The sequence below is a fragment of the Paramisgurnus dabryanus genome, chromosome 2, assembly GCF_030506205.2.
Source record: "Paramisgurnus dabryanus chromosome 2, PD_genome_1.1, whole genome shotgun sequence".
Classification (NCBI taxonomy): Eukaryota; Metazoa; Chordata; class Actinopteri; order Cypriniformes; family Cobitidae; genus Paramisgurnus; species Paramisgurnus dabryanus.
The window spans coordinates 40,962,867-40,977,433 of record NC_133338.1 but is presented as its reverse complement, the minus strand read 5'-3'; the positions used below and the strand labels follow the sequence as shown (position 1 = coordinate 40,977,433).

At 36.0% G+C, this 14,567-nt stretch overlaps 2 protein-coding genes across 3 annotated transcripts in view; both read right to left on the bottom strand.

Annotated features, from left to right (window-relative positions):
* b4galnt4b (beta-1,4-N-acetyl-galactosaminyl transferase 4b) overlaps positions 1-5,337 on the bottom strand; it is a 72,555-nt gene extending 67,218 nt beyond the window's left edge. For both annotated transcript variants that reach the window (XM_065289226.2, XM_065289227.2), the window contains exons 1-2: positions 4,638-5,337; positions 3,927-4,131 (exon numbers count right to left, since the gene is read on the bottom strand). In XM_065289226.2, coding sequence (XP_065145298.1) covers positions 3,927-4,071 — 145 coding nt within the window. In that variant the 5' untranslated portion in view covers positions 4,072-4,131; positions 4,638-5,337. The remainder of the gene's footprint in view (positions 1-3,926; positions 4,132-4,637) is intronic.
* A 2,658-nt stretch (positions 5,338-7,995) lies between these two features.
* The window catches only part of LOC135778713 (USP6 N-terminal-like protein), a 27,952-nt gene continuing 21,380 nt past the window's right edge, over positions 7,996-14,567 (bottom strand). The window contains exons 12-14 of the mRNA XM_065289228.2: positions 12,334-12,433; positions 11,577-11,729; positions 7,996-10,236 (exon numbers count right to left, since the gene is read on the bottom strand). Of these exons, the coding sequence (XP_065145300.1) occupies positions 9,440-10,236; positions 11,577-11,729; positions 12,334-12,433 (1,050 nt within the window). The 3' untranslated portion in view covers positions 7,996-9,439. The remainder of the gene's footprint in view (positions 10,237-11,576; positions 11,730-12,333; positions 12,434-14,567) is intronic.

Sequence of the window (14,567 nt, the reverse complement as noted above, 5' to 3'; positions counted from 1 at the left end):
TCTACAAATAACTTAGAAATAGGTGTTGTTATGCATGCACACATGGCATTAAACTAACGGTTCTGAAAAACCTAATGCCTGCCATTAGAATAACTTTATTGCAACCACCAAGTGATGAAACTGTTTACAATTTGAAATCTGGCTTGTGCCCAAAGGAAACTTGTAATCTTTTGTTAATGTGCACCATTCAGCTCTGTGGGTGCGCACATTTCCTTCCATTCTGCTTCATTTAGGGCAGGTTCTCCTATAGAAGCACCCTGGATAAAACACTTCTCTTTAGCTATTGCACATTAAACATATGTGCCGTCATAGATCACAGACTTGACACATTGCACATGCTAAATTGCCAAGAGAAAGGCATTTTAACTTGACCAGTGTGGACAGATGTTGGGTATTTCTGCTTTAACACTGCAAATATGCAAACACTTCATGCACATTTTTGTTGAACATCTATTTAAAGTATATGAAATCAGCACATAAATACATTTGTACGCTACAGTAAGTAATACGTTTCTGAATCTTTCTTATGTATAATTCTATGTATAATTAATATAAGGAAAAGTTATTTTTTTTCAGTGTTTCTAATCACCTTGACAAACATTTCATGCTGCTAAAGTCTGATTCTGCCAGCAATTCTCTAACTGGAGGTTTGTTCTTCAAATTCTGCATGCTTTCCTGTCCTGGTGCTGAATGGATCACCACCTGCTTCATGTGTCCTTGCCCTGAGCCAAGCCAACAGACAACGAGCTGTTCAGTCATCTCAAAACAAATCCAGGATCTCGCATTCTGAGGATTATGGGGAAGTAAGAGTGCAATTCAAGATTTTCAGTATAAATGCCATAGCACTATGTTGAGAATATTCTAACAGATGTGACCTTTTAAACTGTCACAAAAATTGTCAAAAAATTATATAATGTTAATAACCATTTGGTAAATATTATGTATACATAGGTATACACTCACCTAAAGGATTATTAGGAACACCATACTAATGCTGTGTTTGACCCACTTTTGCCTTCAGAATAATTCAACATGGCATTGATTCAACAAGGTGCTGAAAGCATTCTTTAGAAATGTTGGCCCATATTGATAGGATAGCATCTTGCAGTTGATGAAGATTTGTGGGGTGCACATACAGGAAGCGAAGCTCCCGTTCCACCACATCCCAAAGATGCTCTATTGGGTTGAGATCTGGTGACTGTGGGGGCCATTTTAGTACAGTGAACTCATTGTCAAGTTCAAGAAACCAATTTGAAATGATTCGAGCTTTGTGACATGAGCATTATCCTGCTGGAAGTAGCCATCAGAGGATGGGTACATGGTGGTCATAAAGGGTTGGACATGGTCAGAAACAATGCTCAGGTAGGCCGTGGCATTTAAACGATGCCCAATTGGCACTAAGGGTGTGCCAAGAAAACATCCCCCACACCATTACACCACTACCACCAGCCTGCACAGTGGTAACAAGGCATGATGGATCCATGTTCATCATTCTGTTTATGCCAAATTCTGACTCTACCATCTGAATGTCTCAACAGAAATCAAGACTCATCAAATCAGGCAACATTTTTCCAGTCTTCAAGTGTACAATTTTGGTGAGTCGTGAAAATTGTAGCCTCTTTTTCCTATTTGTAGTGGAGATGAGTAGAACCCGGTGGAGTCTTCTGCCGTTGTAGCCCATCAAGGTGCCTCAAGGTTGTGCATGTTGTGCCTTCACACATGCTTTGCTGCATACCTCGGTTGTAACGAGTGGTTATTTCAGTCAAAGTTTCTCTTCTATCAGCTTGAATCAGTTGGCCCATTCACCTCTAACCTCTAGCATCAACAAGGCATTTTCGCCCACAGGACTGTCGCATACTGGATGTTTTTCTCTTTTCACACCATTCTTTGTAAACCCTAGAAATGGTTGTGCATGAAAATCCCATTAACTGAGCAGATTGTGAAATACTCAGACCGGCCCGTCTGGCACCAACAACCATGCCACGCTCAAAATTGCTTAAATCACCTTTCTTTCCCATTCTGACATTCAGTTTGGATTTCAGGAAATTGACCAGGACCACACCCCTAAATGCATTGAAGCAACTGTCATGTGATTGGTTGATTAGATAATTGCATTAATGAGAAATTGAACAGGTGTTCCTAATAATCCTTTAGGTGAGTGTACATTTGGTACCAATATGTACCTTTGAGGTACTAATATGTAATCTGTAATATGTAATATGTTTACTTTTTTACCAGTTTTCTGACAGTTTATTACACAGCTCAGGTTTTTTTATTACAGCATCTGGTATTAATAATGCTGAACTTTTCAAACATAATTAATTTCCATAAGAAAACAAATTTTTCATAATATACCTATGCCCGACTAAAATGTTGGACTTCTCTATGTCCCATCAAACCTCTGTTCATAGTCCCGTTACTTCCTCCGTACAGCATGTCTCACCTGAGATTACAGTGGCAGCAGTCAAAAAAGTCATTTGCCTTATAGCATTACCTTGTGTGTTGAAAGGAGCTCATTATGTGGTTTGACACAAATTTCATTAACCTATGGGTTAAGAGTGTCTGTACGTCTCATTTCTCTCCCTGACAAAATTTACAACAACCGGACTCCATTTTTAAACCTCAATCAGTGAAAACCAAGAGGGAAAAGGCCTTGAGCCTTCATGCTATAATTAGAAATATACAAATTTATTCCTCACCCAAATACAGTGATTTATCAGCTAATACGCAACAATTACTTCACCTCTAATTACAAAGGACACACCGCTTCAAGGGAACAGTTAATGAGAGACTGTGATTTAAAAAAATCTCACTTAGCTTGTCTAGAGTGGAAATTGTCTTAAAATGTCCTCCAAATAAAAGATATTTTTGCATGAGAGAATACCTGGGTGTGGACCTCTCAACATCAAAAGCACCAAATGAGGTTTTAATTACTATTTAAAACTGAAAAACAAAAACACGCAAGAATATTAAAGACTTAAATGGTTACAGGGTTAAAATCAAGAGACCTTGTGAACATTGGGGCTTAATGAGATAAGAAGAGGAAGCTGGGTAATTAAATAGTTGGAGGAAAATGTCTATGAAACCAGTGTAGTATTTGCAAATGTGACATGAAGCTTTTGATTAAGTATAATAATTATGTACAGATTTTTTGATAACAAACAACACATAACATTTTATGCAGTTCCAACCACTTAACATGCATAGACAAATGGTATACAATGCTGTTATTAAAACATCATTGTACATGTATATAAATACTTGATTATGATGTTCACACTGTACTATTCATTGAAATACATACAAATAAATCCTTAAAGCTGGATAAAATATTTGAACATTGAATAGTTTCACTATTAACACATTTTGGCCATGTTACACTTTAGCCACTTCAAAAAGCATAATGTCAACCACCTTTATGCAAACACACACCAAGCAAATATAACAGCAAAAGGTGAATGATACCAGTGAATAATGTGTGGTGAGTCATTACTCCTAAGAAATATTCTGCGTTTCGCTTAGACTTATTTTCCTTAAGGACGAAAATCTTCTTTGCACAGAGCCACTTTGAGTCTTATCAGTACAACTAATGGTACTACAGCCCAGGGTACAAATTAGTTTAGGAATAATCAGCAGTTAGCTGGACAGAATTGTGCAATAATTAAACTTTAACCTGAGGAAAAATCCTCATTTAAAGTATTCAGTGGTTTCAGCACCGGACAGCTCTTTTGTCCAGCACTGCCTTTATTAACCTGTGCCTGAAGCCCAATAGAAACATATACTGATGATTATGAATACCCTTCTTTTTCAGTTTCGCACAATAGCATTTTTTTGCCACTTGATGATTTCAGGTTTTAAGGATATGCTTATTAGCCCTCTGATATGTGCAGCCCAAGCAATGTAAGAATAATTAATATTATGATTACCTTTCCCATAGTTGAAATGGAGTTTGATGGCTTTGCCTTGATTGATGTGAAGATATGTGAATCCAATGGCAAACATGAGCAAAACGAGTAGCAGGAGGAGTTTGAACTGCTTGCGGATTTTCTTCAGAGGAAATCGCATTCTCATCACAGAAACATCACCCAAAATTCAGGTGACTGGAGCCTGTTTAGTGTTGATCTTTTATAGCTAGAATATCAACAAGCAAACAACTGTCAGTACATCTAGAGCTGTAATAAATGACACTAATAAGGTGATCTTTTTCAGCTAGAATATAAACAAGCAAAAACAGATCTAAGTAAAAACTTGTTTCACATTCTCATATGCATCCACACATTTAGACCTGATGAGAAATAAGCATCGAAAATGTAAAGTGTTACCTTCATAATATGAGCAAAGCTGTAATAAGAATAACATTACTAAAGTGACATAAAAAATGTCCTTGGTGATATACTGTAGGGTATTTATTATAAATGGCTACCCTTTTAAAAAATTTGGATTCTTCAAAGAACAATTTTTGGTTACTAAAAAAAATCTTTCAGTTAGCTTTTATAATCTATACAACCTTAAATTCCACTACATCAAACCTTTTGTGCAACTGAAATGTTTTGTAAAGGTCCTTTATGGAGCAATACAATCTTTTGTGTATTTTTAAAGTGTATAATACAGTTAATATCATTTACAGTTGTACTCACCATGGATGTTTTTCTCTCACTTATGTGAGCAAGTCTACACAGACAGAGCTATCAGCAGAGATGTCTGGGCTCTTACTGTTCATTTGAGTCCATCCAGAAAGATCCGTAAAATCAGATGTGCACTTCATCGTGTCAAGTACGCAAAATACACAATAACACCACCAATAAGGATGGTTTTGTTTATGATCACCACTGAGTTTTTATGAAATTGTTAAACTTTTGTTGTCCATTTCTTTCTGGGAGTCCTGTTAAATGCCGTCGTGCACAAAATAGTTTTGCAAATCCTTATTCCAGTCGGGCACACAGTTGAAACGTTGAGGTGTTAAATGGTTTATTCTCGTTTCAGTCTCGTGTTTGCTGGAACACAGATAAAGATAAATAAATCGAAATAATAAATACAAATGAAGCATCGTTGTACAATAAAGAATCGGCTTTTATATCCTTGTTTCTCATCGCACTGGTATTCATAAGCACTCGAGACGGAGCACGCTTTTGTTTCTCCGATCTGTTTCAGAGCCATAAAAGACAACATATTCGCGTGGTGCAAATAAATCCCCGAATCGTCCTCCTTGGAGGTTTCCAATTATCCATAATTTTTTTTTTAAATAGGTTTAGCTGTGAATCAAAACTGAAAGATTTTCCCAAGCAGCATGACGGATCCCACATGCACGCGACTGCATCCCTACAGTTGCATCCTCAGTTTCATCCGCGCGCCCTTTACTGGTGGCTAGTGGGAGGTGTTACCTTGTTTACAAAAGAAACGACAATGAACAGCCAGTGCGCTTTCTCACCTGAAAAAAAATCATAATCGTTCTGAACGCCTTGTTTATTTAATGTAGTCTTATTTTTCTTAGATTAATATTGACTTATTAAACTCAGAGTTAAACCACATTAAGTAACTGACCAAAGTTGCCAGTGTGTTTTTAAAAGCAATTTAATTTAGTAATTAACTGGTAGGACAATTCTGCAAATGTTTTTTCTGAGAATGACATAAGTTACTGCTGTCCATAGTCTACACATTTTACATAGCAAAATAAAATATATGTTTATTGAATATAGGCTCACCCCATATTAATGAGTGATTTTGGTTGGTGTATTTATCCTTTAATTTATTATATTGAAATTATTATATTATTATATATTTTTTTATAAATTATAGGTTTGTCATTAAACCATCCACATTCACTCCTAAAAAGTAATTTTCTAGAAGTGTTCTATCTAGGCAGTGATGCCACACTTATGTACCCCAGCTGTCACTGGGGCTGTACAAAAATTATAGCTTTGCATAAGGTCATATTACTACTGGTACCAAAGAGAGCTTATGCCTCAAAGATACATATTAGCATCTCAAACGTCCATATTGGTACCAAATGTATACATATCTGTACCTAATAGGACCTTTTTTAAAGGTACTGCCCCAGTGACAGGGGTACATATTTTGACAATTTTTTCTAACAATGATAGAAAAATTCTTGGTTTCTGACTTTTTCCTTGTTTAAGTGCTATAATTGGGTCCCCAGTGCTTTCTATCAACCTAGAAAATGTGTAAAAGGACCACCCAGTAACTTTTTTTTTGTAAACCCATGTGAAAAGCATGTGAAATAGGTCATTGAATTTGGCTCCCCTTGTGATGTCAGAAGGGGATAATACCGCCCCTTAATCTGCACTATCCAACCACGACACTGTCATTTAGTGCAGAGATCAGCTCATTTGCATGAACAAAAAAGTCTTGTGAAATGTCCCCTTTAAAAGAAATAAATCTTACCAATTTATAGTCTGTCAAACCTTTTCCCATTGGAACATGGAACCATTTTGCAATATAGAAAGGACCTGTGGATGTTCTTTATGAAACCATACAGCCTATAGCTTTTCAGGAACATTTAAAACCCGACCAGAAGATTCTACTTTTCTGGTCTTAACAAAATTTTATACAGAAAAACAAGGTGGCGGTTTCCTGGACAGAGTTTAGATTAATCCAGGACTAGGCCTTAGTTATATCAGGACAATGTTTTTACAAACAAACCTTATGTCAAGATATGTCAGTACAAGGTGTTTTGAAATTAAGGCAGATCTAATATATGCATTTTAGTCTGGGACTACGATAAACCCTGTGCAGCAGACTGCCCCAAAGAGTGTTTTGACTAACGGTGCTTCCTTTGAACATTATTCCCGCATACATCTTATCTATAAAGATTGATTTCAATCTTTACTGTTTGGGATGCTAAAACACTCACTGCAAAGTCTAAACAAACAGGTCTTTGAATTGATAACCTGGAGTAGATCGAAAAGGCATAATCTTAAACATTTCACTTGTGTGAGGTGAGTTCAGTTTGTAAAGGTGATAAACCCTGGAAGTTGATTCCTACTTTTCAAAGGAGCTTATAAAAATCAGATCAAAGCTTTAAATGAATTGAAAAGAGATACTTTGTCAGGCTAGTTGCATTATGTCTCTGTCTGCTATCGTTCCGTTTGATCTAAAATTTATGAGAGAGCATTTCTTCTTTGTTTCCAGATCAAACACGGTTAAAGGCCAGAAAAGTTACTGTGCAGATCACAGTGCAGTCTGATAATCTTTGTAGTATTACAGTGTTACGTGGCAGAATTCAGCACAGATGAGAACATCAATACCTGCTCACTTATAATGATATGTCATCTTTTCACATCTGCTCCAATTTTGTCATCCCATTTTCTCTAAATCACCAAGGCTCAATTATGATGCATGGCACTCACAATTCACCAAGGCGTGGCATCAATCACAGCAATCAGTGTCACCACATGCTGTCAATGTCCATAGAGAGCAGGAAACAGACATGAAAGATACACCATAGAGTTGTGAAAGTCTAATGTGAAGGTCTCATCATCATACCTGTTACTATGTTAATCTTTCTGCACATAAGACTTTCACCTAGTGTTGCACTTGTGTATATGGTTGAGTGACAATAAAAGGGATTTGATTAATGTATCAAAAACTCTTAGTAAGAGCTGAATCTTCAATGTGTCATTGCGAAGATCTAAAATGTTACTGATCATTGTGATATGTCTGTTAGTTTAACAAATCAAGAAAAATATTACAATACTGCTGAGATGTTTTTGTGAATATTAAAAGGAACCCATTGAATCACAAAGATAAATATGTGAGGATGTATTTAAAAAAAATTGTGTTTACAGAGCCCTCTTGTGGTCAAGCAGAGCATTGATGTTTCACATTTACATTACATTTGTCCATTTTAATTTATAAATTTTTTTTACCAGTATGTGAGTTCCCTGGGTTCAAACCCATGAACTTATGCCCTGCTCTAGCATATGCTGTCCTGCTGTGTCTTAATGTATTTTGAAAATAAAGCTGCACAGCCCAAACAAGATTAGAAAATGTATATTTCTGCAAATCGAACTCAAACATCGAATCACAAAGTAAATGTATTTACAATATACATATTAAATAAAACCAAATTGTTTTGGTTGGAGCTCTCAAAACTCCTTAATAAGGAATAAACACTTTGATGTCTAACCCAGAAAACATTTTGAATTTCAAAAACATAACCAGAGCATTTAACAGAGGCAAGATCATTTGACACAGTATATAATGTAAAAAGCCATCTATATAATAACAATACAGTGCCTATTAAGATATTAATTAAACATCCTAATATTTCAATGCCTTAAAATACACAAGCTTTTAAACAGAAACACTGTTTAACATTGATTAGGTTTAGAATACTTGGATACTCATAACGGTTTCCATTGTTAACCAAGGATTACAAGTTAAAAGTAAATATTTCAATGATAGTTTTCACACTGTTCTACCTATACATAGTGATGGCCAAAACAAAAGTACATATGTCAAAAGCAAGAATCTGTTAATCTAGTTAAACCGAACTGTAAAGCTCTTACCTGGTACCTGGTATTAAAACACAAATGTACCCACAAAAGAGGAAATCTGATATTAAGCCATTTTTGTTACAAATCCAAAAATCCTTTGAGCCTTAAAATACATACTCTAAAAAGCTAAATGTACAAAATGTTCACACAAGTACAAATGCCAAATGTACATAACATTGTGATTAGGAATTACCAGAAAAATATCATTCAGTCTCAGTCAAGGCCATGCTTTTATTGCCATCATCAGCTTTTCTGTATGTGAAGTTGAATAACAAGTAACTGTAGCTGTCTTTAATAAATTTGAGGCTTTATGTGCATGTAATGCACATTCCATTATACCGTTTAGCATTAGTGGTATTTTCTACCAGAATAAATCACAGACTGAGCCCATCTGTAAATAGCAATTAAAATGACCACAGACTACAAATATGCAACTATGTACTGGAAAGGGTAGGCTGCTGTGCTATTTAACATGGATACTTTCTACTATAAAGCCGTAGTTTAATATCTTATAGATGATTTTGCATGTTGCTACAATACAACATGCTCTAGTGAAAATGTGTCATATTGCTGAATGTGATTCATTTCTTTAATCAATGGATGTTCTGTACAAACCCACATGCATGTTTTGGGCTATAATTATGTTCATAAGTTAAGTTTTCAGCGAGCCAGCTCACTTTTGTTATCAAGTTTCTCTTGGCAGTGTGTCAAAGTTTTAGAGGCGCATATACAATAGTGTTAGAATTACATAAGGCTTTTACACTTGAAATAAAATTCAATGACCTGCTGTGTTGTTTTGAGTGCAACCTACAAGAGAAAACTTATCCTGCTGAAAGGTTAAATACTACATTATTTGCTTCACAAAACTTTACGCGTTCCAACGAAACACTAGCAAAGCACTAAAGGACAAGATGGCTTGCATTTTAAAAAGTCTCAGATTTAGGCAGATGTTGAGCGGTATGAGGTGTGTGTTGAAACAGAGGGTCAGAGTGAACTGTGGGAATTCCCCTGGAAGGTAATTGGGACTGACCACAGGGTGCTGAGGATGTCTTGGGCAAAACTGAAAATTTCTCTGGCAATGTGTCAGAGGACTGACTTTCATTATCTCTATTCTGTCCCTCATGTAGATGTTTAATATCGGAAATACTGTAAGATTGATGCAATAGATGAGCATTTTGAAATGTATTGGAGGGTAAAAGACCCACCACACACCCTTCTGTTGTCTCTGAACTGTCCTGTTCAAAGTACAGAGAAGTTTGTGACGGCTCTGCTCTTGGCGGCATATCAGATAGCAAAACATCATCTAAATTTAGAGGTGGAGTAGGGTGACACATCTCAGGCTGCACCTTACTGAGTTCTGGGACAGTATTTTTAGGAGGTTCATATGGAGGAGGCCATTCACCACCGTCCTCGGGAGCTCCTATCATTCCGTCAGGAGTGAGGGGAATCGGCCTGTGCACTACGACAGGGTCAGGTGAGGGGAGGGGTGACATACTGCCTGTACCTCCATCTTTGAAGGTTTTTTTGTCCTGTGGAGGGCTGTCATCCAGTATTATGCACTCCTGCTGCATAGAGATGTGCAGAGAGGTTGGAGGCCGTTTGGCGAGTTGGGCTTTGTTGGGCGTATCTTCTGAAAGGCTGGGTTTTGGGTGTTTTAATGGAGTCAGAACTACAGGCAGCTCCAGGCCAAGTGGCATCCGTGGAAACTCATCAGGCTTAGCTGTAAAATAGAAATATTTAATAATAGGAATAGATTAAAAACTGATATTTATTTATTATTGTGGAAATTGAAAGTACTAAATAAAAGATTGTTTAAAGGGGGCATTTCACAATACTTTTTAAGATGTTAAATAAAAATTGAGTTTCCCCAGAGTATGTATGTGAAGTTCTAGCTCAAAATACAATATAGTATTTATTCATGTTAAAATTGACACTTTGTAGGTGTGAGCAAAAATGTACCGCTTTTGGGTGTGTCCTTTAAAATGCAAATGAGCTGATCTCTGCACTAAATGGCAGTGCCGTGATTGGACAGTGCAGATAAATAAGCGCTATTATCCCCTTCTGACATCACAAGGGAAGCCAAATTTCAAATAACTATTTTTTCACAAGCTTGCAGAGAATGGTTTACCAAACTAAGTTCCTGGGTTGTTCTTTTTCTAATCTTCTAGGTCAGGCTTCTAGGTGCACAATTCAGAATTGAACTGAGAATAACTCCTGAATTCCAATTCAATTCTTGAATTTGAATTGAATTTGAATTGATGTCAAAAACAGGATCTAGAATTACAATTCGAATTTGAATTAAAGGAAGCAGAATTGCAATTCAATAGAAATTCAAAGAAATTCATATACATATTATACAGTAAGTGAAGTGTTAAAAATGAAGCATTCAGTATATGTCAGATATGATTGCATTACAGATTCTATAAATTATATTAGTTTGAAATACTTGTACAGATTACATTAACAGGAAATGTTTTCCTCCAGCAATTCATGTTAAAAACTCTAGTCACATAACAAAAAATTTTGTTTGATTTTTTTGTAATTGTAATTTTGTGGAACACCATGGAACATGACTTAATTTCCCAGAATGCTTTACTTTAACCAAGTATTTAAAATGGTTGCCAAACTATTTTCCAAATTAACTTTCCTAACACTGAATGTATGTGAGATTCTTTCTGTTGAGTGACTGTGGAATTTCTTTGAATTCCCATTCAAATTCCAATTCAACTTCCTGTAGGGCGGAGTCAATTCAATTCAAATTCCAATTCATGAATTGAATGCAGGCCAATTCTGAAATTCTGAATTGTGCACTGTCTAGGTTGACAGAAGCACTGGGGACCCAATTATAACAAAGTCAGATGTTCATGTTATGTCCCCTTTAAACTATGGATAAATAAATGAAATGAAAATACATAAAAAACAAAATACATTGTACAGCTGACAACGACAATTGTTTAGTAAGTAGTAATGAATGACAAAAGTAAACAATGACAAAATTGTTCAGATGACTAAAAATACAGCTTCATATAGAAAAATATCAAATATAGACAATCTGTGAACCTGGTGGTGGGAGGTCTAACTTCATTTTGCGAAGTTCAGACATGGAAACCTTAAGATGATCTATGACAAAGTCATCATTGAGGTAGATGGACTCTCCTATCTTCTCCTGCAGGAACTCTCTCAGGTCTTCCAGAGACATCTTAAGTAAACTTTCTGGAAATATATTAATACAGTTATTTTAACACTAAAGAATGAGTCAATTACTTCCAATGCTGTGACTATTTGTGAATGTTTAAAGGGATAGTTCACCTGAAAATGAAAATTCTGTCATCATTTACTCACCCCCATGTTGTAACAAACCTGTGTAAATTTCTTTGTTCTGATCAGCACAAAGGAAGATATTTTGAGAAATGTTTGTAAACCGTTTGTGGACCCCATTTACTTCCATAGTATTCTTATTTCCTAATATGGAAGTGAATGGGGTCCACAAACAGTTTGGTTACAAACATTTCTTAAAATATCTTCCTTTGTGTTCATCAGAACAACAAAATTTATACAAAAATGTTTTGGGTGAACTATCCCTTTAATGTATGTGGAGACATATTAAAAATAGGATTATGAAAGTAAATCCTATTAGGGATCTTTATGTTAAGCAGGGAGACCTGAACCTAAGTCAAAATAGATTCAATGTCCAGAAACATTCATTAGCATTTGAAGTAATCCGTGCTTATGGACTGAGGTGTATTTTCTGCATATCTTTGTTTTGAATGATTGTTAATTTAGTATTATAGCACCAAATAATAAAAGAGTAACTCACTTTTGTGAAGTTGAAGGATGGTGTAAGCCATGGCTGTCAGAACTTTCTCACCCTCAAGGATGAAGACGTCCCATAGACGTAAGGTCAAAGTAAATGGCGTCTGCAAAAGACATTTTACAGACATCCTAAAAAAGTCCTCACTACATAATTAACACAAAGTTCCTATAGCTGAACCAGTGGAACATGGTGCTAGCAATGGCAAAGCAACACGTTCAATTCCCAGGCAACATATTGTAGCTGCATTCGAAATTTCTAAAATACTGCATTCGGAGGCAGCATTCCAAGGCAGGAAGGCAATGCCTGTCCGAATTCAATGTTTGCTTTACTTCCTTTATCTTTATCAACATGTCCCAAAACTCTATGCGTGTGAGTGTATGTGGGGAATGTGATTGGTCGAGCCTGATCAAGTTCAAAAAAATAAAATGGCGACCAAGAAAGCGGCTGGATCACAAATTTAGTGTAAATAAAGTTATTTTTTGATTGCATTTCTAGAGAGAAATTAGTATAACAGTTTTTTATAGGAGGATTAGTTATCACAAAGTCGCTCTGCGTATAAGGGCTGTCCGAATGTGTTTCCCAGAGCTGCCTGCATGCCTCTGAAGTCATTATCTAATGAGGCAGCGAGGCAACAAGTCAGCTGCCTAAGGTTGGGACGCAGAGCCTGTATAAGCAGATCAAATGTATATACACAAAATACTGCAAGTCTGTTTGGAAAAAAGCATCTGTTAAATGCATAAATCTAAATAAATTTGTAAGATATCATTATACATGAGACCAGAAATCCAGCTTTAAACTGGGGCTCTTGTCAGCCTAAAGCTAATCTCTCTAAATAAGCATCCTGATCCTGCTCAAGCAAAGCACTGCAGAATTGTATCCAGCCCGGTTACAATGCAAATGGTTTTCTTTACAGCAAAAAGCTACAGGATTGCATTAATGTGCAGAAAAAAAACACCAAAAACTCTTGTTAACTCAATCAAAAGGCCTTGGCAAAGAATAAGAGGGGCATGTACATTTCTCCTAAATTCATATCTTATAGTCAAGCACCAACCTCCATCTACATTCCCACGATTTAGAAGGCGGTGTTGTGGCTGCTTATTAGGCATTTTCAAATGCAACAGTCAAATATATTACAGACATGCACTGCACTTAATGAAGTCCTTTGAAGAAAACGTACAGTTAGTCGAAAAGCTGGACCTCATCAGTGTTAGTGTATGAATCCCCTTCAACTGTTTTTATGGCCAAAAGCTTTGAAACACAATGCATTCAGCCAAACACCAACCAAAAACAACTGTTTGAACTCCATTAATCAGGATTATGATAGGCTTGCTCTATATAAACTGTTTTCCTTGGGTGCATGTCCTTGCTTATAAATAGTTTTGGATTAGTCTGCTTCATTCATTGCCAAGCACTTATATTTATGCATTTGGCAGATGCTTTATCCAAAGGGACTTGCAGTACAGTGCGTTCAAGCTGTACATTTTATCAGCATGTGTGCTCCCTTAATTGGACCCACAACCTTTGCTGTGAATAATAACACAATGATCGGACAGTTGAACTACAGGAACCACATACTATTGAACTCAAACTGACACTGATTTTTTTTTTTTATTTGCAGTGTACATTTCTGTGTCTATACCAGATAATAGATAGTCTTAATACCGCAGTAATTCTTTACTGTAGTTACTTTCAACCTCTGTCTTAACATCTCTCCACACACTGGAAAAATTCCTAGTTGCACATACATTTTATTTAAATTAAGTTGAATCAACTTAAATTTACAATTAATTTCAACTTTCCAGACAAGTGAGAAGTTGCTATAAATTATAAAAAATTATTTGAAATAGCTTATTTGAATAAGCTCATTCAACTTTATTTTTATAATTTACAGCAACTCCTCACTAGTCAAGAACATTTAAATTAATTGTAAATTCAAGTTGATTCAACTTAAAGATTTAAGTGCAACAAGAAATGTTTTACAGTGCACAACTTCTGTATAGCTGTATAGACGGTTTCATCGGACGCACGTGATACACGTCTGGATCCGAACCTTACTTCCGGTTTCGTTTTTTTAATGGTCTGACTAGTTACTAAACTGATCTCTTGAACGAATGCCTCGTCGAAAATAACAAATGTTTTGGTTTCCTAGGTAATCTATGTGTTGTTTTTTTGCTTGTTATATAAATAAACTACGTTTAAAGAACTTTGTTGTTATTTATTCTTAACGGAGTTTACCG